Source organism: Daphnia pulicaria, chromosome 1 (assembly GCF_021234035.1).
Source record: "Daphnia pulicaria isolate SC F1-1A chromosome 1, SC_F0-13Bv2, whole genome shotgun sequence".
Classification (NCBI taxonomy): domain Eukaryota; kingdom Metazoa; phylum Arthropoda; class Branchiopoda; order Diplostraca; family Daphniidae; genus Daphnia; species Daphnia pulicaria.
This window is the reverse complement of record NC_060913.1, coordinates 7,721,493-7,746,449: the sequence shown is the minus strand read 5'-3', so window position 1 is coordinate 7,746,449 and position 24,957 is coordinate 7,721,493. Positions and strand designations below refer to the sequence as shown.

Sequence of the window (24,957 nt, the reverse complement as noted above, 5' to 3'; positions counted from 1 at the left end):
TCACATTAATGTGGGAAAATAGGAAAACTGAATGAGAATGAAAGAAACAGAAGGCAAAGCAGTGTATATTGTAGCGTTATTACGGTTAAAAAATTGCTTCGTTGTTCACCAGCATCATGTACGCTTGGTGACAGTTGGTTAGCTTTCCGTAAATCGTCATGCCGGGGATGTTCGGGTTCGTTCGGTCGATTTTGACACCGCACTGAGTAGTGGCATTTTTCAACGCGTGACCATAGCTTTTTAGGTTGGGGCAATCGACTACCACCGGCAGATTCTCAATGATGTCGTCGGAGGCCGCACGACGACGGTCCGCATCTCCTTCTGAAATCATGAGCTTTAAATTTTCCAATTTGTTTTGGCGATCTAAAAAATTGATTTTCACGCCGTATTCCCGTTCCAGACGCTGCGCATTTTGACCCCCTAGCCCAATGACACGGCCGCGACACCGATCCGAAATGTTCGTCAGAAGGAGCCTGCTATTACCCACATCCTCTCGCTCAATTTCCTCGGAAGTAATTATGAAATCCTCGGCCGGAATATCTTCGGGTTGGCGCGGTGAAAACTTGATGATGTTGTCGAGTTGCATTGGAATTGGTTCATAGATCGGTTTCTGCCCATTCGTGCGGTTTTCGGGAGTTATCGTAGCCTGTTGGGTTGAGACTGGACGATACTTTTGTGTGGCATTGTTGAGACGTTTGACAGTCTGGTGTGGTTTGGAAATAAATCGGCCGAGAATTTGCCCCTCAGTTTCACCAAATCCGTTCTGCTGGAATGACGTTGCTGGACTCTGGTGGTGGCCGGTGGGTTGTTTTTCCGGTTCATGAGTCCACATCGGTTGGCGACTTATCTCATATCCAACGATTTGAGATGGCTGCTGGGCAGTACGCTTCGCCTGGGCTATTTCTTCTTCCAGTTCCGCGATCCGCCGGTCTTTTGATTGATCCGTAAATAGACGGATTACATTTTGGAGTTGAACGTTTAATGCCCTTTCGGTATCAAGTTCCTGCCTTTTCGATTCCGACTGCTGGGATAATACTTGATTCTCCTTTATAACACGGTCGATGAGCTCAGTCATGGATGTTAGACCGAATTTGGCTTCTGTCACCATCGTCTTTATTGTCCACCTCGCATTTTCAGGTATAGGATCCGTCGTGTCAAGGAATGCTTGAAAATTATGCAGGTTCTGGCACAGGGCAGGGATGTGGCCGTACGCTTGCTGGACATCAGCGGTGGTCATTGGTTTGAATCCAGGTTCTGGAGAGTTGATCTCAGATTTGTTCATTTTCGGAGTTTGATTTGACTCTATTAGTGAATTTCACCGTTGAGAAATGTGGTATGTCTACTTCTTAACTGAGGGGTCCTTATATGCACTTAGTATGAGACTTTTGATTAGCAAGTACCCAGAGGAGGTCATTTTCATTAATATTTTGTTTTAATATTAACTCAAGTTAAAATGTTTTTGGATTTTTTTAAATGTCATTAATTTACCCTCATTGTTCAATCATTTTAATGGAGAAATATTTGTTAATTATTTTCATAATCATTAAAATGAAAATCGAGTATATGGACTATGGAGAGAGAGAGAGAATTCTGCCATAGTGACGGACTGGTCTCTTTGTGCATTAAGCTCATACTAACTTTTTACCACGAATTGAATTTAACCATCTTGTATTTTATTATCGCCTGATTGTCTCAGTAGATTATACTTTAGTACAACCACAAATAGCACTAAAAGAAACTAGATAGATATTAATGAGGATAGCTACCATAAAGAGAGCTAACAAACTTTAAAAAATATTTTAATCACTTTTAAATTTTAAAAACTTCAATAAAAACTCAACAGTCTAAATCGTTAGTAGTCACGGTGCGTGTTGACTACACCCCAAGCACGTCCAATTTCGAAATGAAGCGTTTCCCATGATTCTCGCTTGTCTTTCAATTACGGCCGCGTGACAAAATATGCCCGTCAACTGTCAAGCATCCACTTTTAATCATCCCGTGACCTTCCATCATATCGTCGAGCCAAAATTGCACAATATTATCTGCTGCGAACGGCCGCTTATGACATCATATAGACGAATTGGTATGGCAACACGCACAAGGGGTAAATGTTGAGCTATTTGCGTCTTTTCTAGAACCAAAATAGAGTCGCCATGGTGACCAATCAAACAAATACACACCGAAACTACCTACGACCCACCCGCACATTTTTTTTTAATTTGGAAATGTACACTCAGTCACTCATATCTTTGTAGAAAAACAACAACTTGAAAAACTTAAATGTGCATGTATCGACCGCAGGTGGGAACTTTAATTAGGTATGAATTTCGTCTAGTTTATACGAATGGAAAACTGTTGATCTCATCCGTCAACAAAAGGGATTACGCCTCTGGGTCGAAGTAACCTTGAGTTTAAAACATATCTAAATTGAATTACAATGTGTGGTGAACAATAGAAAGAATCTCAATTAATCTTGAAACTCTTAATGATTGCCAAGATTTGTTTGGCGTGATTCGTCGCTCCCCTATTTCCATTTTTAAATTAGGCTATCTTCGATTTTTCGTGATTTAATTTTATTTGTCAAGTTCAAGTTTTAACCGCTAGGTATCTCTCAAGTTCCACATGAGCGGCTTCTTTGAAAAGGAAATGTTTAGGTCAGAAAAAAAGTTGTTTCGAAAATGTAACGCTATTTATAGATATTCTTTCGGCACACAGAAGGCGTTAGGTTCAGTAGAACTATTGCACCACCTTCTTTTCACGGGTAGCCATGATATATTTAAATTTTCTATGCCATAATGAATTATAGAACTGCTTTGTAATGTGACAGCTAGAAATAGGGTTACTAGAGCCTCATCCATATTTGATGGACGACTGAAGTAATAATAAAAAGAGGTCGAATTTTTTCGCTCAGCACAAAACGTTTTCGACTTTTCCTTGTTTATTAATCCTGAATATTTGTCTGCATCTCCAACTCTTTCATTCTCTTGTAAAAGATGATTGGCAGCAACCGCCTTTCTTCATCGCCACATTGCTTAAATTGGCCTATTTTTCCCCCCAAAATCGCTTTTTATGAAAATTCGACAGCCTCCAGCATCGAGAAAATAGTTGGAATCCACCACCCTCTACATCTCCCATCTATTTTACTACTCCCAACCTTCTCTCTTTCATACAAAAAGGGTGGCTAAATAGATGCCCCCAGATGTTTTTAGGGGGCTGGCAAACTCACCTCACCTCATGGTGTTTCCGTCGAGTGTGTGAGCTGCTTCTGCTGGAGCCTGGAGGGGTCGTTCGCTTATAAGCAGCAGCCAGCTCAATGCTGTCACTTTGAGCTTCGTCAGTCTTGTAGAGTCGGTTGGTCTGCATGCTTGTGTCTGTTTCTGTCTGTCTGCCGGCCGCTACCCGGTTTTCACATTTGTAACCATACTGCCGTTACCTTCTTCGAGTGCCCCACGTGTCTTCTCTCTATTTCTGTTGAGACGCTTTCAACTTATCGGCATCCTCCCAAACTGGTAAAAAACAACATTTTTTTTTGAAATTTTGTTAATGTCTTTTTCATTAAAAACAAAAAGTGAAAGTGCAGCAGTTGTGGTACTGTTGATTTAGTTTGATTTGAGGATTTTGAAACGATCGTTTTAAATTTTTGACTAGTCATTCATCTCTGTGATCACAAAGATGTCCGCTGTTTCCTCAGACGGCGATTTCTTTTCTCGTCTGGTATTTCATTTTTTCGTTTGTTTGCCATGACTTGACATCTAAACGGTGTACAAAAGTGATCGCCATTTGAGTGGCACTACCATTAAACACTTGTGTTTGTCGATTCCAAAGAGTATGACGAATTAAATGAAAACAACATCTTTCTTGTATGATCGTCTATGCACAGCCCGTATCCACGGGAACAGTGGGTCGTTCAGTAGAAATAATATTGATTATCGAACGGTTTCCCTCCTTTTTTTTGTTTGTTTATTTGTGTTTTATTTTTAGGTACTTAGATCATGGCTGATGTTTTATCGAAACGCAATCGTTTTAAAGTGGATCGAGTCGCCACCAAGGGCGGGAATTCTGAAGACGATGGCGACGATTCATCGGAGGTATGTGTGCAGACTGACCTTACCTTGTTTTTATCGTTGGCTTCCCTACACAAAATTACGTAATGAATGTGGTTGGATGTCTGATTATTATTATTATTATTTACAGAAGGGAAATAGCTCGGAGGCGATTGAAATGGGCGAACGTCCTGGTTCAGCCGCATCTAATGACGGTGAACGAGCGTCCTCTCCGACCGCTCTTTTGTCCAATACCAATACCTACATGACGATGAACGATAATAGCCAGCGGACGTACGCCGCCACCAAGAGCTTGCGTCACCAACTGACCCGCGAAGCTCTGCCACGTTTGGACAACTATCGCAACATCCTTTCGATTCAGGCCGGACATCGACCAACTCTAGACGAACTTCACAATGCCACAATTCACGAAAAGGTAAAGAACACGAAAATGTTTCCCATGACATCACAATGGCGAAATAATTTGAATAGGAAATTCGGTAATCCAGTAGTTTGCGGTCATTGGCTGGTTCCTTAACTTCCCCTTTTCTAGTAGTCCGTCACACCCTAACCACAAACAATCACCCAATAGCAACAAGAAAAAATGGGACGTTATTCCAACTTGCAAGAGCAACGACCACACGCGACTCGTAAACTTGAAAGAAAAACAACAATTTTTAAGTAATCCAACGTCACCCGAAATTTAGAATGCTAGCTGGGTTCCTCCTTGTCGACTATTGCTTTAACGGCTGTTGAACTTGAAAGCGCAAGTCTAACGACCTGCTAGTTACAAAGGAGAAAAGGAAGATTTATTGCACTTGCCGAAATAATGTTCTTTTTAGGTTTTATTCGTCGCACTGTTAAGTTTTAGCTAAAGTTTCTCGCTTCGTAGTAAAACGAGTCACTCGATATGATTCGTAATGACGGTACAAAATTTTTCACTAGAAACCCGAGATTTTTTTTTTTCACACTAGAAAGTGAATGTTGTTTGATATCTCCAATTACTTAATAAAATTCCTTTTCCCTTTTTTTTCTTCAAACAAATCTTGTTTTCGCAGCTTTAGAAAACGCACAGCTTAAAGTTCAAATGGGCTAGTTAAAATTCTTAAAACGAACGCCCTTTAGTCTAAAATAAAACCTGCTTGTTAGGCTGTCCGCCATTCAATTTAAATGCGTGTCCCATACCAATTCCTTTGATCCATCAATCCGCCCTCATCGAACTAGTGTAAATACTAGATTTTTGGTAGTTTGACTTATTGGGAGGTTTCATACAAGGAAAATGAGCACACAGATGCGTAAAACATCTTTGCATTGTCTGGCCATCAAACGTCTAATCATTTATACGAGACAGTTCACAACAGTTGTGTTGTCTTAACTCGATTGGGTGTGTCCGAGCTTAAGCTAGACGGCCGTTTTTTTGCTTTCCGTTTAACTGACCAGCACCAAAAAAAAAAGGTTAATAAAAAGAAAAATCTACAGCCGGTTTTTTTCCATCGGCACGATTTTCTCCTAGTATATTTGGTTATTTTATTTCTTATTAAGGGAAAATTTAAAATAATAATTTAGCGTGGTGAATCATTTTCTTGGGCGTTTATTGAATGAAAAAGAGAAATGCAAGTGGGGAAAACCGGGGTTCTTGGTAATTTCGATTGCGTCACCGCCTTACTTGTCGCACACGTTTCAGTAGCCAATTTGGGATTCTCAATTTAAATCTAATAAAGTCATATACTTTTGGTATTTAGCCGCAGGGAGAAAAAACCACTGAGGTTGTTTCCGATAACCTTGTCAAATTCGGGTGGATCAAGGGAGTTTTGGTGCGATGGTAAGTCTTGGCTACTTTTCAATTTTCTTATACATTGTTTCTAATTAATTTCCCGGTTCTGTTTTATCCGCATAGCTTACTCAACATCTGGGGTGTCATGCTTTTCCTTCGCCTTTCATGGGTGGTCGGACAAGCCGGAATAGGTAATCCAACCATTTTCAGATGATGGTTTCTAAGGTTTCATGTTAAGAATAAATGATTACCGAATGATTTTGGGGAACATCTAGGCGAAGGAGTAATCATTATCACGCTAGCCTGCGTTGTTACTACCATTACCGGACTATCAATGAGTGCCATCAGCACCAACGGCAACATCAAAGGCGGCGGGACCTACTACATGATCTCGCGATCGCTCGGACCAGACTTTGGGGCTTCTATTGGTGTTATCTTTGCAGTAGCCAATGCCGTGGCAGTGGCCATGTACACCATCGGCTTTTGCGAGTCGCTCAATGACCTGCTAAAGACCTTTGATCTCAAAATCATCGACAATGGTGTCAATGACGTCCGCATTATTGGTACAATCACGATCATTTTACTGACTGGAATTGTCGTCATCGGTCTCGAATGGGAGACGAAGGTAAAACAAAAACTATTGTTCGCTCAGATGGAAAAGTTTAACCATTATTTTTTTTTCTTTTAAGGCGCAAATTGTTTTGTTGGGCATTTTGATTGTCGCTCAAGTGGCCTTTGTCATCGGAAGCATCATGGGCCCAATGGACGACTCGGAAAAAGCCAAAGGGTTTGTGGGTTACAGCGGTAAGTTTCCATTGTATTCAAATTTTTCTGTTTGGAATTAATTTTTAATGTTTGGCAAACTTGACAGGTGAACGATTCGTTGAAAACTTTGGACCTGATTACCAATACAGCGAAGGCAAAGAACACAGTTTTTTTACCGTATTTTCCGTCTTCTTTCCTGCCGCTACTGGTATCTTGGCCGGAGCCAACATTTCTGGAGATCTTAAAGTCAGTTTATCACAATAAAACTTAAATCATTTAAACATTTTTAATGACTTTTAATTTTGATGTAAAGGATCCTCAAAATGCTATTCCAAAAGGAACCATGCTAGCCATTGTCATTACCAGCTTGACTTATGTTGGTTTCGCCATTATTTGTGGTGCCACAATGATGAGACAAGCCACCGGCAATATTGAAGACCTCTACAACGGTACTCTTACCAACTGCACCGAAGGTTGCGACTGGGGTCTTCAGAACAGTTTCCAAGTATGGTCTTCTTCATTACTGTACATTTTTATCCAAAAAATTCGAATTTCTAATGAATGTAAATTTTGTGATTATACATTTATACAGGTTATCGAACTGGTTTCTGCTTTCGGTCCTTTAATCTACGCCGGTTGTTTTGCCGCTACACTCAGCTCTGCCCTGGCCAGTCTTGTCTCTGCACCCAAAGTGTTCCAGGCCCTTTGCAAGGATAAGCTTTATCCTTATTTGGGCCCCTTTGGTCGTGGTTACGGCAAGAACAACGAGCCCGTCAACGGATACATCTTGACATTCATCATCGCTTTGGGATGTATCATTATAGCCGAGCTAAACGCCATCGCCCCACTTATCTCAAATTTCTTTTTGGCCGCTTACGGACTGGTCAACTTCTCAACTTTCCACGCTGAGCTCGTCAAGCCTGTTGGATGGAGACCCACTTTTAAGGTACTTAATGGATTAGAGCACGCCATCCTTTGTGAATCACCAACTTATACTTTCCTTTTCTTTTTTTTAGTATTACAATGGATGGTTGAGTTTAATTGGAGCCATTCTTTGCTTGGCCGTCATGTTCTTGATGAACTGGCCCACCGCACTCGTCACTTTTGGTTGTCTATTTGCATTGTACCTGATTATCATCTACCGCAAACCCGGTGAGTCTTTTATCACTTTTTATCAACCTTTTGTAAGTCAAACTTAAATTTTGTTTTGGCTGTAGATGTGAACTGGGGGTCATCGACCCAGGCGCAGACATATAAGGCAGCCTTGAACAGTATCCAAGAACTGGTGCACATCGAAGAACACGTTAAGAATTATCGACCCCAAATTCTCGTGCTGTCTGGTTTGCCCAGCGCTAGACCGCCTTTGATCGATTTTAGTTATTCGATTTGCAAGCATTTGTCCATGATGGTTTGCGGACACATTGTCAAGAACCCTTTGAACCAGCGTCTCCGCACTTCCTACACACAACGAATGTATCATTGGCTGCGCGATCACAAGATTAAAGCTTTTTACAGTCTGGCCGATAACACAGGTTTCAAAGGTAAAACAGAAAATAATGAATTAAGGTTTTATGAACCCTGAAAAATGTCGAATTTTTTATTACAGAGGGAGCTCAGGCGTTAATGCAGCTCAGTGGTCTAGGCAAGATGAAACCCAATTTGGTCTTGATGGGTTATAAACGAGACTGGAATGTTTGCCCTGAAGATGATCTGAATGCTTATTTCGGAGTGATCCAGTAATATAATCTCGAAATCTTTTTACATTTTTCGTAACTTGAATGGACTCGATTGTTTTATATTACAGTGCTGCTTTTGACATTTATTTGTCTCTGGCTATTCTGCGCGCCCCTGAAGGATTAGACTTTTCTGGTCTAATTGCTGAATCTTACATCACTCCTATTCCGGTACCTATTGCCGTACCGGGGGAACAAGATGCCATTCCGACCGTTTCGGCCGACGTAGCCGACGGATCTGCTAGCCTAAAACCTTCAGCTAGTACCGCATCTGGATGGAGTGAAAAGAAAACCTTGAATCAATCTCAAGAATCCCTTCATTCTCACGGTAAACATTGACCTATTTTTAGCTTTATTGACTTATCAAAACAAATAATAGAAGGAAAGATCAGAAGTCCATTGAGTCCCCCAAATCATCTCGATCGCTGTCTCTATAATCTTCTATATAGAGCGTTCGCGATTCTTCTGTTTATCGCCTTCTTCTATCTGGCGAGGTAAAAAGTCATTAGAAACAAAACACGCATGTCTCTTTCGTGTGTGTGCCGTGTGTCGTTTTGGGTATGGACGTTACTTAATGTGTCAACCAACTCACACAAGAGTCTAATGGTCATTGCCCCTCCTACTAGATCTGTAACGTTGCATCGCTGTGCATGCGAGGACGATTGTGTCAGTCGTAAATAATTACAGGATGGATTTGTCCGTGTTCTTGTTCCTTTACTTATGCCGTTTTCCCATGTATGTCGTGTTATCAGGAAGTAGCGCTGAGCAGACCCCGCCCGGCACTCCGGCCATGAAGCGTGCAAATGATTTGCAAGCTGATTCGCTGGCCGGCTCCACCGCCGTCGTCAATCACACTGGACTGGGACTGAAAAAGAATAAGAAGAAGGGATCCCGAGAAAACCTTTTTACCGATCCATCTGGGAATCCTCTTCCCAAGGAACTCTTGAACAGCGTGACTCTCTTTCAACGGAAACAAAAGAAAGGAATTATCGACGTCTGGTGGCTATACGACGACGGAGGTTCGTGTGTGTTTCTCCGTTAAGAAAAAACAAATAGATCCTTGAAACTTGATACTTTTTTTTGCAGGACTGACGTTGCTCTTGCCCTACATTCTAACAACCCGCCCCAATTGGAGTTCGTGCAAACTGCGAGTCTTCTGTCTGGCCAACCGAAAAGAAGAATTGGATAGTGAACAAAGAAGGTAATTTGTTTAAAATTATGGCGCGCTTAAATTTTGAGGTGTTGAACTAAATTTCTCTTTCTTTAAGGATGGCCGCCATGTTGTCTAAATTTCGAATCGACTTTTCCGACGTGATTGTCATCACCGACATTGTCAAGAAAGCGTCTGAATCAACGCGCAACTATTTCGACGGGCTTATCAAAAATTTCGTCAAGAACGAAGACGGCCAGGGTAAGTTGTCGCTTTAGCCATTGGTGTGGACGTCTTATCTTGATTACCGTGACAATCTTTTTCGTTGGACAGACGCCAGAATTACGGAATCTGAAATGATCGCCCTTCGTGACAAAACCAATCGCCATATGCGGCTACGTGAACAGCTGCTTCTCCACTCCAAAACTTCCAATCTGATTGTCATGTAAGGAGAAATTCATCTATAGTGTCTCTCCGCAAAGGATATGCCATAAATTCTGTGGTTTATTTGTTTTTTCTTTCTCACAATTTCTAGGACGCTTCCAATGCCTCGAAAGGGAACGGTGAGCGCGCCGCTTTACATGGCCTGGCTCGAGTTATTGACAGCCAATATGCCTCCCTTCCTGCTGGTCCGCGGTAACCAGACATCCGTCCTCACTTTCTACTCGTAAAAAGAGAGAAGGAAACAATGCGGAGCCTCCGCCCTGCTGATCTGAAGGGGGCGAGAGAAAAAGAAACAGGACAACTTTCTTTGGGGTAGTGCGAGTGGTGCGAGTCGGAGCGAACATCAGTGAATTGTTGGATAACATCAACAAATACTTTTTTAGTTTGACTACATTTTCTGTAGTGCTGCTTTTATTATACCTCCACGACTCTACGTGTACTTAGAAATAAGTAGGGTAATGTTTTTTCATTAATTCTATGGTGGTGTTGTTTTCATTATATAGACATATCCACTTTTGCTTTTATAATGCCAGACCAGATTCTCAAACCATTTTTCTTTTCTTTTTATGTCTTCCTTTTAAGTTTTATTTTTACTGGCTATCAACAAAAGTTATGTTTTCAACATATTTTGTTTTTCTTTTTTTCTTTTTGTCAACAACTTTGGGGTGGCGTTGGGAAATTTGTTTTATTCTGTTACGGGAAAGAATAATTAACGCGTGCCTTAATCAATTTTAGTATTTCTAAGCTTTCGAACTCGATACATATTCAGAAATAAACAAGTTACATTCCATATTCAAGAAGTAGCCTAACCACCAATTGGTGTTAAAGTTTATTTTAGAAGTAAAATTTGTTTGTCTTTTATTGTTCATTACGAAACTCGCGTGGACTTTCTTCCCTACAACACCCCTCTTGTTTTACCTTGGATAGTTCTATTTAGAGTCATAATTAGATGCATTGCACCCTCCCTGGCCAACTATAAATAGCCTTGTGTGGGGGTAGTCTTTGTGCTGGGATGATCTGGTGTTGAAAATCTTTCATTCGTAACATTCTGTAACCAAACAATCGTCGATGAACTAGAAAATGTAATTAGCGCTTTTGACCTTGATCTCGAAAGACAATCTATCAACGTCCACAAGTCAATTCCACGAACAAGGTCGTCATGCATGGTTCCAGAAGATAAGATAATTCATATTTAGAGTAACACTGGGTCTACTATGCCTTCAAAACGAGTGTTACAAATTTGCCATCAAAATAACGGCAAGTTTTCCTTGTTTTTGATATTTCTTATCAGCGCCCTGCAAAAAAGGTCGATTTCTCCGCATCAGAGCCAACAAATTTATTTTTGAAACTCAACTTCTGTTACTTGAAGATAGTCTTGGCATTGATCCGCGACTAGAATATATGTGGGAAGTACAATATGTTCTCTTCTGGATGTCGACTGTCACCGGGTCTAGTCAAATTTGCCGCACAAACAGGGAAGTTGGTGAAGAAATTCAGTTATAGAAGAGTCGCACGTGACGAAAGTTGTGCTGTTTGTCGACTGCGGAATATTTGAACAGCATATAATAAGGTTTCCCTGCTTCATCAGAAACCGCGCAACCGCTTCGCACATAATCGAATTCGACGAAATGTCAATTGTCGTCCAAACAGTTTTCGTGTTGTAGTGCAGCCACTCGTTTTAGGCGATTTGCGTTTTAGCCCGAAGGTACAAGGTGACGCACGGAAATTTCTTCTTATTTTTTGGGTTTGGACTTGAGTCTACTGCCTACCTACGTCCACTGCGGTGTGTGTCTCTGTTCTCTGTGCGACTTGTTGAAAATATTTTTCACACAACCGGAACTCAATCGGAAAGGTCCTTGAGCCAATTCGGGGTTTTGAAGGTAGTCGGTATCATAGCCAAAACCGGCTAAACTTTGTACATCCTGAATCCTTCATTCTATTCCAGGTAGACTTTTGGGTTTGACGTGATCAAACGCTTATAAATTTTATCGGAGAAAGTTAAATCCGCTTTACACCAGGTGTGGGTAAACGACGCTTTGTGTTTGACTAGTACGCTATTACTAGTGTAGCAGTGTGTTGGTATTAAAGTGGTTAAAACAAGCTATTTGTATTTAATATTTTTCAGGAAAAATGCCTTCATCTAATCCAGTCTACCAGCCAACTACAGTCACATATGAAAGACACAAGGAATGGTCTACCAACTACATCACTGAACGTGTCATCCCAGGCTGTTATCAGAAACCACACCTTCAACGATTATTGCTGGCTGGAGCTATACTCCTTGCAATTTTGGGACTTGGCCTTGCCATTTATGCTTTGGTAAATGATGTAAACACACACAAGGATGAGTCTGACATAGAGCCCATGCCAACATTTGATGACAACTCGGAAGAGAACATTGAGCAAGAGGAAGTTCCAGAGACTGATGCCAATCACGATCATGAAACAAATGTCATCTTAGGGTCAATTGGCATTTGCTTGATCCTCATTAGTCTAGTGATGTATGTGGTATTCCTAAAGCTAAAAGGAATGTGTCGAGGATTTTTACCCCAGCACCACAATCCAAGAGCTGGCAACTTGAATACTTCTGGTGGACAACCAGTTCACAGCGAAGCAAGCCATCAATCGGCGATCAGCTACAAAGGAGTACAGGTAAATTTTAAATGTCAATTTTTTAATCAGAAAAGTTATATGGTTTTTAAATGTAATTTATTATTTCCAGCAAGAACCTGGTGCTCTCAATCTTGAACCAGCTGCTCCTGTTGAAGAAGAGAGACACTCTTTGATGGATAGCAAATTTCAAAGGTATTTTCACATTTTTCTTTTTTTTTTTTTATATATTTCAGTTGCTTTTATGACAGATGTGCGTTATTAACACAATTTGGCATTTGTGACTAATGAACTAACAGCATGGATTAGATCTCAGTGAATGTTGTGTTTCTGACTGCTATTTAACACGTTTTTGCAGTGAGGATACAGAGCGGATGATGGATGACGATCCACGTATTGTTCTTAAGCCACTCCGCACGGCGGAAGAGGCTTAGATCGAACCAAGCAATTATAAAACCATCATCACTAAAACATCCCATTCGTACATCCCATTCCTTCATACTAAGGTAAATGCACCCTTACGATCAATTATTCCCAAATCATTACCTCATTTATAGATCAGAAAATGTAGTGTGTTGTCGGAGTGTAGTTTCAGTGTTTGGGTACGTGAAATGTGTATTTGATTCCACATCAATTCTAACTTTTTGTTGTCTCACGTCTTGCTTTTGTGTCCAGTCCATTGATTATTTTGTCTGGTTAAATCCTCCAATCGTATTGATTTATTATTATTTTGCTAACTGTGTTTCGACCTATTCTTTAGTACCGAAGCCGAACATTCTACCGAAGCTCCCCCGATTCCCAAGCGTCGTCGCAGCACGCCTAGCCGCTTTTGCAAGCGCGGTCGAATCGGCGCTCCTCTTGCTTCTACAGAAACTCTTTCCCCTTCGCTAGCCTCTTCATTCTGCTCCCAGGACATAATTTTCTTTGACGACCAGTCCAGTTGTCATGGTGACATGGATGAATCCAGTTACTCGCAGGTGCCCTCGTTATGCTTGCAGCCTTCACCTGTACCTAGCCACCATAGCGGGGGTCATAGCGTTTAAATTGAGAATTGCACTAGCGTCTCGGAATTCGATTTAATATCCAGCTCGCCCTATTTCTCTTTCACTAATTTTCTAATTACCGTTGCCTTGAAATGATTCTTTGTAATTGTTTCCAATCTCAAAATTTGCGTGAATTTCTCAATATTTTAACATTTGTATTTCTCTAACATGACGCAGCTTGTTTTCTTTTTTTTTTGTCTCCCATTTTTCACTAATCTCGCACAAAGGCAAAATTTTGCCTGATGGGTTCTACTAATAATGGGTACATCAGGTTGTTTCCTCGTTGCGTTCGTTAAATGTCTTTTGTTTCCCTTTATTGTGTTCTGTTCTCCACGTATAGGCACTTTGCAGTTTATGACGATTTGTTAACCAATTTAAGTACTGTCACGTGCAAAGAAGGGCCAGATGTAATCAATCGTCTGTGAATGATTCTGAATTGTGAACGCTCTACACATTTGTACTACTTTTATAATATTGTTTCCTCACAATCGATCACATGACATGCCACAAAATACACGTCAAGCCACGATTATACAAGTTTTAGATTTATTTCTTGTGTGACTGTCATACCGGAAAAACAACGTGGTCTCGAGGTTTCCTGCAGCAGTTTGTTAAACGGGGTTTTAGCCAAATAGATGTTTGAACTTGATCATCAATTTTTTTCAAGAAAATTTTTACAAAGCGGAGGCACACGATAGTCAATCGCGGCCTTAAATGTTTGCTGAAATGTCCATGTAAGCTAATTATTATTAATGCAACATTAATATTAACATTGGGTTTTTTACTTGGAAACAGTGCGTATGCCACGCTTCTTCGAAGTCTTGCAATGATGTAATCTTGTGCGATATGAATAACGTTGGAGGTTGCCAAGATAGTAGGAACAAACATTCATCGCTATTTTCTACGCGTGAAAAGAAACTCTTTGTCTACATCTCTAACAATGTTTAATGGTTGACTCTCTTAGTTCCTGTTTTCTTTACCGCAATACAATTCTGTAATTACTATTACCTTGAATAAATCAAAGATGACCAATTTCATAACTTTAATCAAGTTCACAAAGTTACTGAATGTTTAGCATTTCCCGATTTACACGTTTACGGAAGAGAGGCAAATGGATTTAGAATTGAGCTGACTATAACTTTTGTTTGAACATAGTAAGAATCGCAAAGGCACAACACAAACACAATAAGCTAAATGAAGCCGCAAGTTGGCGAGTTCCGCTGTCGTAACCGAGAAAGGTACTCTCAAGTAAAAACTGTTTAGTTGGGTAGAAAACCCACTGCCCATCTCCATAATTCCTTAGCCACCCACCTTTTGGTATGTCGTAGGTTTTCACTTCGCTTCCGTTTATACCTTCTAAACGAATCAGATCCACAAGATCGTATCCTGTTGTAACAGCACCGACGCCAGGTGAGCAACCCAATGTCAAATGCGCTTTACTTCCATTTCCGGACGTTGGTTGGAAATTTCCTGTGGCAAAAATTCTTAAACAAACCACACACATACCATATTGTATAGTAAAATCTTACCCATAACGTCAGGGTCTTGATCTGTCGAGTTTTCTTTATATGCTCGAAGGTTTTGACCATAGGTGATTGGAGTAATAAATGTTTTTGTGTTGACTTTTGCTTCTTTAGGGTTTCCTTCAGTATCGTTCTGATTCCAGACCAACAGCTGATTCTTCGTTAATTTGATACGGGCACCGAAAGTGCGAGGAGTTAGGATCCAACCAATCGAATGGAGAGTCGAGACCTGATTAAGATTGTCCTTGGAAAATAGAAAAAATTTATATTTATGCCTAAACATGCTTTGTTTCATTGTTCTCCATTACATTTTACCTTCACAACTTGTTTCTCAGAATATTCTTGAGCCCCTGGAACATAGTTGGGAGAAACTCCATTATACATTGCAGTACAGTGAAGAACTTCATCAGCATTTTCTCTTGTGTAGTGCAATAAGATGTCAGTTATGTATGTTTTCTGAGTAAAGTTTTGTACATCTTTCAAGAAATCTGGAATTTCTTGAAGAGTGTCTGCCAACATTTTACGGCTTCTGTTCAAGAAACTGGATGAATACTCAGTTTCAACAAACCAGCCATAATACAATGGTAGTTCAGCGTCAGCATTTTCTGCAGCTTCCACCACTTGGATTGGCATAATAATACAAACAATCACTGAGCTTAGCATTAGAAGTGATGAAAATGTCAGCTAAAAAAAAAAAAACAAAAAAAACAATGAGAGTAAGTTAACAACTTAGAAAAAAGAAAAAATCACCATTTTTCTGTAAAAATATTCTGAAAGTGTCTCTTGACTTTCCCCCCCCTCTACATTAGATTGAATCAGTAACCTATCATTTAAATGCCAGTGTCACAGTTTGCTTATCAAACAAAATAAGATATGACAACAAATGAAGCCCACTGGCTGCACGTTATAACTACTTTGACGACTTTAAAAACACAAAATTTACGCTGAGAACTCATACACCGCCAATGATAAGCGACAAGATTAAATCCAAAGGTTTCAACCAGTAATGGAGAGATTAAGGGAGTTTTTCGAGTTCTTCTTGTTGTTTTTTTCACACACATCACACACGTGATTGCAATGTTGACAGCTCCGTGACTACACCTGGCGGTAGACATTCGAATGTTTTGTATTTCGACTGCATTTCGAACTTGGAGCCACTTCATTAAAAGTTAGTCCTTTTCACAATGGCTGCTTCCATCGTTCAAAACGTGCTCTCCAAAGCTGCAGAAGACGAAGCAGAAAAACTAAAATCTATTCAAGTTGACAAAGTTGTAGAATTAGAATACGACGTGGGAAATCTTCTAGCTTATGACATTAATGACATTGACGTTAATCAGTTCAGGTAAGTCGTCTCGAAATGACATTTTTATGTACCATACACGTGTATAACATGTTTTTGCTCTAAAAACAGAGCGGACAAAGAGGCATACCTCGCAAATCTTTCAAGAGACAATGTCCAACTTTTGATCAATCAGATTTTTCAACTACCGACAATCAAGGTGGACAATGAAGTTGTAATAAAGTTGCCATCTGCAACCACAAGACTTCCACGAGCAAAGCCTGCACCTAAAGAAAAAGCACTCAGCAAGTGGGAGAAGTATGCTAAAGAGAAGGGAATCACCCAACGAAAGAAGTCAAAAGCTACCTGGGATGAAGAACTTCAGGTATGTTCCCTGTACTTATAAATTTATCACTTTTCCAAATAACCATTTTATTTTTTGTTCCTTTAGAAATGGGTTCCTAGATTTGGCTTCAAAAAGGCTCTTGCTGAAAAAGAGAAAAATTGGGTTGTTGAAGTCCCAGGAAATGCCAAGGATGATGTTGATCCAATTGCATTACGTAAAACAAAAAAACAAGAGTCTGTTGCCAAGAATGAATTGCAGCGGCTGAGAAATATTTCTGCCAGAATGCAGAAGTCAAAAACAAAAGCAAAAATCAGTTTAGAGCCAACTGAAAGGCCAACAGCAGAGCAACTTAATCGGTCAGTTTTCATAGCACACACAGCAACAGCATCAGTGGGCAAATTTCAACCTAACCTTAAAGAGCAAAAGCCTGTTTTGAAGAGTGGACAAAAAAGACATTTTGATCCATTGGTTGGTGATATCAAGAGAGAAACATCAAAGAGGTATCAACATAAATTATTGTGATTAGTAATGGTTTTCTACAGCTGTTTTTTTTTTCTTTGTAGTCTTGACATATTGAACAAGCTGAGTAGCAAGAAACCAAAACTGGACATCGATAAAGCCGTAAATCGGGAATTAAACACTCCGGGATCCCTCGACTATAAGGGTAAAGGCATGGAGAAGAAATCGAAAACTCAGTTGAAAAAAGATCTTGGTAAAAGAAAACACAAGGGAACTAAAGATAAAAAAATGAGTGGTAAAAAGGGGGACCGTTCTGCTGGGCGAAGCACCGTTAAGAAAGGAGGAAAACGTACTGGAAATAAAAACTAAAACGAATGAAGTATTCCATATACAATACAATTGTGAAGTTTCGAGTTTCAGCATTACTTTTTTTATTACAGGGAAAATCTTTAAGGTTAACTTTTTGTTGCTTATTTTAAGAGTTTAATTGTGTACGTAAGCTTGGTTATAACGTATTATTTAATCCATTTACATTAAGAGATATTTATCCTCCATTACTATAAGTTAACCGTGTGCCACACAACCTACGTTATTTTGAAAATTTAAGTAATCAACTATTGGTAGACACAGACAGCATAAAACCATGAAGACAAAGAATCAAGTTGAATCACAATGCTTTATTATAGTTGCAGTCAATGCCTTTTATCAAGAACATAACATTGGAATTTATATTACTCAAAACCTGTAATTGGCAAATATGCGGCAAAATCCGGGCTTAAGTCGTTCAGCTGTAGAAACAAGAAGCCAGAAATCCGATTCGGCTATCTTCATTGTTTTTTTCAATTGATTTCGCATTTGTTTGAGACTCTCTCCGTTTCTTACATATTTAAAGGTGCAATATTATTAGCGTACTTAACTGATGAATAAATTTACGTTAATAGTTAAGCGGGAACTTACGGGAAGGGTTTTGATTGAAAAGCTTTAATAACGTCATGAGCTTGCAAAGCCAATGCTTGATGGAAAGCTGCAATGATTCTAGACCAGTGCTCAGTATTATGAGTAGCAAGCTGCTCCAGACACCATCGAACATAGCGGCTAGACTCACCACATGGACGGAAAACGCTCCTAAATTTTGTAAGAAAAAAAACAGAATTATATCAAATTTTGTTAACAGGAAAACTTCTATTCACTTACTCAGTTGAAAAAGGAATGTTTGGTTCTCTTCGCTGGATAATATTAAACTCTTGTTCACGAGCGTGACGCTGTTTACTTCGATAGTGCTCATGAACGTTTCCCGAAAATTTGATTTTGCCCCTCTGTGAAAGGTCCAGTAATGTGAGAGGAAATTCATTCAACAAAATGTCTGCACAGTTTATGTCTCTCACTCCATTTACATTCTCTAACAGTCCCTTTGAAAAATAGAAAACGAGGATTATATTTAACGCTTGTCCGCTGGGATCAGTAAAACTACACTTACTTGAATGAATAGTCCACTAGCGAATGTTTTCGCAGCATAACGCGAGCATAGAATCTGATGAGTATCTGGAAGAAAAAATGCTAACACATCTATAGCCTAAAAGTTGTAACAACATTATATCAATTTCTGTTTATTTGGGTATGAAATGTGCAATTACCCCATTGATATGTTCTTCACTTTTTCCAACAACACAGCAAGATCCCATAGTTGTGAGCATTGATGTGATAGCCACATCCCAAGCTACCAGAGATAGCTTTAACATTATCTGTTTTATTGAGATGGGACTTGTTAATTGGGGCATATTAACTCTTAGCCTGCTGCTGTCTTTCAGTATTTGATGGATTTCTCCAAGCCATTGTGAAACAATGGGCTCTTCATGGTAGTTTAAATCCTAGAGGCAAAATAAAAACTTAAAAAAATTAGTGATTGGAATGGATATGATTTAAAAAAAAAGAAGAAACCTGAGATAGCCCAACTTTAAGCCTTTCCACTGTTTTGTTCAGTAGATGCACAATAAGAGGTTGAAGATTCCAGAAGACATCAAGGCACTTTTCGTAGTAGAAGACCATACTGAGTGAGACCATATGAGGTTCTTCAATACAAATATTATTGGTTTCTCCATAATTATTAGAGAAACATAGGCAGTAAAATGTAGAAGTTTGGGATGCAAACCCTAGTGCTGGAACACTCAGAGAGATTTCATTTACTCCATCATAATCAGTATGCTTTGTTTTTGCCAAATGACCAGTCAAGGTATGGACGGAAATATATTTTGCAATTTGATCTTCTTCAACTTTCATGGAAAAAGTCTTTCTCTGTGAACTTGATTCATCAGTTGAATCAATGCCTTTTTCTTCTTTGATTTCAATGCCCACTTCATCCACTTCATCATCAAAATTTGTGTTTTCATCAGAAAATACAAAACCAGATGTAGGCCATTTCTTCAACACTTTGGGACCTACAACATTATCCCAGGAGGCGAATATAAAACTGTGCAGCCAATCCCCCATTTATCACTTGCAAATAAGTCTTGCTCTTGACAAACTATTAGCTGCAAAATCACTACAACATTTCCTAGAGAATCACAGAACTTAACTTTAATAGACTAGATTTTAATACAACAGTTAAGGAAAGGGATTCAAGAACAACTGCGGAGTTGATGGGCTACGTCGTTTTAATTTAATATGAAACTGCATGGATTTGTTTACTTGGGTTGCCTAGCAACAGTCCACTAAGCAGACAATCTTTGGAAACGAACTCCACGTGATGACGTGATTCATTTAGAAAAATCGGACTTGTGAAAAACAAGTGGAAACCGTTGCTGTGTTATATATATTTCCCATATAATTTATTAGCTTTTTCTGATGTTTGACTACATTTGACTTACACAAAATGGGTATCAGAGGTCTGTCTTCGTACATTCAGGCGAGATCTGAAAAGTGCCTAACCAATCACAAACTGCACAACTCCGACATCGTCATTGATGGTAAATTGTTCAAGCTCAACGCTGTTAACATTTTAAAACTTAAATCTGTAATTATCTTTAGGAAGCAACCTACTTCATTTTTTGTACCTCAACTGCCCAAAACAGAATGCATGCTTTGGTGGTGACTACAACATCTTTTCTGATCATGTCCGAGAAATCTTCAGATTGCTAAAGAAATGCAACATTAATGCAATTATAATCTTTGATGGTGGAATGGATGTGGACGATAGAAAACAGAAAACTAGACTTCTTCGAGCTAAGCAAAAGATAGTTGCTTCTATCAAAGTTAAACCTAGTAATCAGCACAGGTATTTACAACATTTTCATCGTACAGACAATAGCTCAACAGTTAAACTATTTTTTCCTTTGTAATAGGATGTCTGTGCTTCCTTTGCTTCTCAAAACTGTATTTCTTACAGTACTTAAAGAATTTGATGTTGAAGTTGTTCAGTGCCAATATGAAGCTGACGGTGATCTTGCTTCATTGGCTCGAGGTTTAAAATGCCCAGTTGTGAGCAATGATTCTGATTTTTATGTGATGGATGTGCTTGTCATTCCTTTAACACTGATGGAATTAAACAGTGCTGTGAAGTGTGATGATGGATTTGCCATACAATGCAAACTTTTTGATATGGCAAACTTCCTAAAATTGTAAGAATTTTCCTAAATATGAAGTGCAAATATTTTTCCAAACTTAAATCTGTTGATTTTTTTTAGCATAGGCCACCAAGATGCTTCGATTTTTCCCCTAATGGGCACTCTTTTGGGAAACGATTATGCTGATAAAAGGCTCTTTGAAAACATTTTCTCACAGATTCACTTACCTAAAAGCAAATCTATGAATGATCAACATCGGAGACTTCAGGGACTACTCGAATGGCTAAAGGGACAAACTGTGGACGAAGCGATTGATAGAGTATATGAGTGGTTAACGTAGTTTACAATTTTTTAAATTATTTAACATTTATTTTATTTGAAGATTCTAATGTTTGTCAAGAAAATTCACCATATTGAAGTTGAAGTAGCTATTCGTACCAGTTTAAATGCTTACGAGGATGAAAATAATGGAGAAATGAATTCCGTCGCTGATCTAAGTATTTGCGTTGTGATTGGATAGTAAAAATTTTGTAAGTGCAGCATTTATTATATTACAGGAGAGAAGATTGTTAAAAGTTTGATGGAGGATGGTTTGCCAGAATGGTGGTGTAAACTGTATACTGATTCAAATATTCCGCCTTGGGTGGTGGAAGTCATGATGAGCCATAGAATGCCGTATCAATCCCAAGTGGAGTCTGTGCGTTATAGTAATAGTTTTTGCTGCTGTTTGGACCTCTTGAAAGCCATCGCATTGATATGCTGGGACAACCAAATTGACAACCGCCTCTCTACATTATGGCGAAAAAACTCAGAGCTGGTCTTTAAAAAGCTAACGCTGTCACGGATGGATTTTACCGTAACTTTGCCGGGACTGTCTTCCGTTGGAACCATGAAGCCACATGAGAAACAACAACTGCTTTTTGATATCATCCTTGAACAAAATGTTGGGCGACTAAAGGAGCTTCCATCGAAATGGCAGATAGTCTTTGCCACAATTATCCATTGGATTAGGCATTCACATTGTCGTGTTCGGAGTTATCATGTTGACGGATTAATAGTCGGCCTTATTTATCTGTCCATGATTGAGCCGCGCGTTGGACGCATACGTAGCCTAAAGCGTCTGGATAACAACGCAAGCAAAGCGAAGGACGATTCAATGGTGGATTACGTCACAGCGGCCAGAAACACCTTTAAATTCCAAGAAATAGCCGCAAGAATGCTTTCGCATGACATCAACTATGACCGAGACATCGTGCACCTCCTGGCAGAGTTTCAAGCTACGTTTTATTTTGCCCACACACTTCACCGAGTTCTCGACAGCGGTCTTTCGTGTGCATCCCCTTCAGATTTTTATTGGGGAACATTTATATACAACGCCGCGTGTCTCTTCAAAGGCTACGATCGTTTAGTGTTGGCAGAAAAGTTATTTGGCGGAACTACATCTCTGCTATTTACGACCTTTCAGCATTACACTGACGTTGTATACGAGTTGGCACCTGCTCATCTGGCAAATTGGACACCCCACGGCCCAAACAAACCAAGGAAACGAACAAGAAAACGTAAAGATAAATCAACGACAGCAGAAAATAATTCATCGTCATCTGGAGAAGAGAGCGCCGCAAGCGATAATGATGTTGAACTGATTGGTAATCGCTTCAATTTGCTCACAGTTACCTAGGTTTTGTGTCAGTTTTACAAATCCTGCTATGAAACCATGTAATACAAATATTTGAAAAGGGGGCGGTACTTCGTCTGAATCCCTTTCCATCTGCCTATGTCATTCTCTGATAAGGAGTTGATAAAGTTACCGGGTTTACTAAAATTCACCTAGACGCACGAAAAATTGACCATCTTTCGTCATACCTCCTTGCAAGTTTGCCACCAAAAATCATAGTGAGTCATGCTCATCAAAGAATTGTAAGTATTTTGAATATTTATGGCGCATTTTTTGTTGTTGAAATTTATCTGCTAGTATTTTCAAAGTTTCTTTTAAAGTTTGTGTTTTACTGTGTCGTTCCGTCAATTGCATTGAATAACATTTATGTTTTTATTATTATTATTTTAAAGCCGAATCCCAATGCCGCTGTCCGTTGAGGAAGTAAGTCGACTAAATGAGTTGAAAATTAAACCTTCAGCATTAACTAAGATTCATTCTTCTGGTGCAGTACCAATACGGTCAGTTGTATGCATTCTCCGTGGAAAGTTTGAACAACACTGGTGGCGGAGAAGGAATAGAAGTCCTTCGATCGGAGCCGTTCAAAGATGTTCTTCTCAACAACAAACGTCACAGTGGCCAGTACACCTACAAAATTTACCACATGGGCAGGTAAGAAAGGATGTGAAAATAAGGCGATTGAGTAAAACAGTCAAGCTTTTTAAAAGAGGGAAATTGACAGTGGATAAACACAAATTGGGGGAGTTAAAAAAAAAGAAATTTATGATGGGCGTCAGTTTGTATTGTTTGTCCAAGATAAGGCTAGGGAATTTGTTGCATGATAATTTATCTTCTAAAGTGGAATTGACTAAATTCACAATTATCACAATTGCTTGAACAGCTATTAGATCATAAATTTGAGTATAGAGCGTATTTGCCATCCCTATAGAATATGAACTGTATCCGAAATCCGTATCCGCGAAGCAGTAACAAGAACTTTGCGATAAGCTATCAGTTGTTGTCCAACTAATGAACTGAGATTACGCAAGTGGAGAGTTCTATTTCTACGATATTTGCCTAATCATGGTATTGTGAAATTGTTAATTAACAGCAAAGCGCCAGGATTCATGAAGCATTTAATGCCTAAAGGAAGTTTTGAATTTCACGAGGAGTCTTGGAACGCTTATCCCTATTCTAAAACTGTTATCTCGGTAGGTGACGTCTTTTTGCCTCTATGTGTTTATTTTGTCTCAAACCTTTCTTACCTGTTTCTATGACAATCAGAACCCAAAATTTATGAAGGAAAACTTTCAACTAGTTATCGAATCAATTCATCACGCCGGTGGACCTGATGTTGATAATGTGTGTAAAGCTCTGACAAATTATCTTTCTCATCTGAATTGATAAGTTTGGACCTTTGTATAGATTTTGGATCTATCTGAAGAAATGTTGAAATTGAGAGAAGTTGTTCACGTCGATATCGCCAACGACAAAATATCTTCAAAAGACTACAAGGCCGATCTCGATCCTACTATCTTTCGTTCGAAAAAAACAGGACGAGGACCCTTAACTGGTTCATGGCTGAAATCGGTAACAGATAAGAAACCAATGCAAATAATAACCAGTGATTAATTTCCTGTTCACCTTGAAATACCTGGTTGATTCGTCACACTAGGTAAACAAGAATTCATTGATGACTTGCTATAAGTTAGTAACAGTAGAGTTCAAATGGTTCGGACTTCAGGGACGAGTAGAAAATCACATTATGAACACAGAGCAAAGAATCTTTAATCTCTTTCACCGGTAATGAAAATAATTTCCGTTGTTGTAGACATTAGCGTTATCACCTAATTTTTTTCTTTAAATTACAGTCAGATTTTCTGTTTACTGGATGAGTGGTGCAACATGAGTATGGAAGATATCCGCAAATTTGAAGACAAAGTCAAAGAGGAATTAGACAAGGTATGCATCTCAATGAAAATGTTAAAACTTTGATAATAGAACCGACCCATATTTTCCTTTTGATTAGCAACTGAAATATGGGGAACCTCGAGGAATGACAGCAGAGTAAACAGACGTTTTTTAAATGAATGCGCGCTGTTACTGTTAATGTTGAATCGAATTTTATTGATCCCAGTCAAAGACACTAACTGTCTGTGTTGTATCATTTCTTTTAAATTGCATACTTGTTACTTTTACTTTCATGTAAGTAGATCGATACAGAATTATTGTGGACCAACTGTTTGAATTATTGAATAGTTCAATAGCACTGCCACTCAACTTGTGTTGTAGTCTGTAGTAATTCATCACACCTATGAGTTGTTTGAGAGAAAACATAACTTTTCTGTGGTGTTGATACATTCGGCAACTTGCGTCGATCGTTTCTTGCATATTATATTTTTAGAGTATCCTTACCTTCGATGTGCCATCGATCTGATGTCACATGCTGTATACCTGCCTAAACTCTTATAGTAAGTGACTCTAATATTTCATCCGCATTTGAACGCAAGAATCCTTCGGTGTTTGTTGTTCTGATCCTTAAACTTTACTAGGGAAAATGATTGTTATGCGATC

The 24,957-nt window shown here is 39.2% G+C and overlaps 6 protein-coding genes across 8 annotated transcripts; 4 read left to right on the top strand and 2 right to left on the bottom strand.

Moving 5' to 3' along the window:
* Nucleotides 1–3,304: 3,304 nt before the first annotated feature.
* On the top strand, nt 3,305–14,094 carry LOC124313437 (bumetanide-sensitive sodium-(potassium)-chloride cotransporter-like). The gene is made up of 23 exons (XM_046778365.1): nt 3,305–3,509; nt 3,982–4,088; nt 4,195–4,479; nt 5,786–5,865; nt 5,941–6,008; nt 6,093–6,442; nt 6,507–6,621; nt 6,689–6,828; nt 6,896–7,087; nt 7,175–7,528; nt 7,599–7,734; nt 7,800–8,123; nt 8,189–8,318; nt 8,387–8,643; nt 9,068–9,334; nt 9,402–9,516; nt 9,584–9,726; nt 9,799–9,910; nt 10,001–10,364; nt 12,035–12,561; nt 12,632–12,714; nt 12,878–13,025; nt 13,280–14,094. The coding sequence occupies exons 2-19, from the start codon at nt 3,993–3,995 to the stop codon at nt 10,134–10,136; spliced, it is 3,300 nt and encodes a 1,099-aa protein (XP_046634321.1). The 5' UTR covers nt 3,305–3,509; nt 3,982–3,992; the 3' UTR covers nt 10,137–10,364; nt 12,035–12,561; nt 12,632–12,714; nt 12,878–13,025; nt 13,280–14,094.
* On the bottom strand, nt 13,732–16,174 carry LOC124313764 (2',3'-cyclic-nucleotide 3'-phosphodiesterase-like). Of its 2 annotated transcripts, none has more exons than XM_046778578.1 (4): nt 16,087–16,174; nt 15,401–15,769; nt 15,092–15,329; nt 13,732–15,032 (listed from the first exon to the last, which is right to left on the bottom strand). In XM_046778578.1, the coding sequence occupies exons 1-4, from the start codon at nt 16,144–16,146 to the stop codon at nt 14,695–14,697; spliced, it is 1,005 nt and encodes a 334-aa protein (XP_046634534.1). In that variant the 5' UTR covers nt 16,147–16,174; the 3' UTR covers nt 13,732–14,694. The 2 variants fall into 2 exon arrangements, with proteins under 2 accessions (XP_046634534.1, XP_046634540.1); XM_046778584.1 differs by having other exon boundaries at nt 15,836–16,144.
* Nucleotides 16,175–16,245: 71 nt separating this feature from the next.
* Nucleotides 16,246–17,582, top strand: LOC124313780 (ribosome biogenesis regulatory protein homolog). The gene is made up of 4 exons (XM_046778593.1): nt 16,246–16,427; nt 16,497–16,749; nt 16,816–17,210; nt 17,274–17,582. Exons 1-4 carry the CDS (start codon nt 16,270–16,272, stop codon nt 17,536–17,538), a joined length of 1,071 nt encoding a protein of 356 aa, XP_046634549.1. The 5' UTR covers nt 16,246–16,269; the 3' UTR covers nt 17,539–17,582.
* Nucleotides 17,583–17,826: 244 nt separating this feature from the next.
* LOC124313604 lies at nt 17,827–19,811 on the bottom strand. The gene is made up of 6 exons (XM_046778517.1): nt 19,108–19,811; nt 18,804–19,037; nt 18,647–18,742; nt 18,364–18,578; nt 18,127–18,294; nt 17,827–18,046 (listed from the first exon to the last, which is right to left on the bottom strand). Exons 1-6 carry the CDS (start codon nt 19,654–19,656, stop codon nt 17,905–17,907), a joined length of 1,404 nt encoding a protein of 467 aa, XP_046634473.1. The 5' UTR covers nt 19,657–19,811; the 3' UTR covers nt 17,827–17,904.
* Nucleotides 19,812–19,906: 95 nt separating this feature from the next.
* On the top strand, nt 19,907–22,597 carry LOC124313539 (protein asteroid homolog 1-like). Its single transcript, XM_046778507.1, has 7 exons — nt 19,907–20,132; nt 20,194–20,440; nt 20,508–20,783; nt 20,850–21,048; nt 21,112–21,226; nt 21,287–22,375; nt 22,467–22,597. The coding sequence occupies exons 1-7, from the start codon at nt 20,039–20,041 to the stop codon at nt 22,526–22,528; spliced, it is 2,082 nt and encodes a 693-aa protein (XP_046634463.1). The 5' UTR covers nt 19,907–20,038; the 3' UTR covers nt 22,529–22,597.
* LOC124313800 (phosphatidylinositol transfer protein beta isoform-like) lies at nt 22,546–24,618 on the top strand. 2 transcript variants are annotated; one of them, XM_046778619.1, is made up of 9 exons: nt 22,546–22,646; nt 22,797–22,827; nt 22,895–23,055; nt 23,495–23,594; nt 23,668–23,745; nt 23,809–23,973; nt 24,128–24,186; nt 24,255–24,345; nt 24,413–24,618. In XM_046778619.1, the coding sequence occupies exons 1-9, from the start codon at nt 22,630–22,632 to the stop codon at nt 24,452–24,454; spliced, it is 744 nt and encodes a 247-aa protein (XP_046634575.1). In that variant the 5' UTR covers nt 22,546–22,629; the 3' UTR covers nt 24,455–24,618. The 2 variants fall into 2 exon arrangements, with proteins under 2 accessions (XP_046634575.1, XP_046634568.1); XM_046778612.1 differs by having other exon boundaries at nt 24,059–24,186.
* Nucleotides 24,619–24,957: the final 339 nt, after the last annotated feature.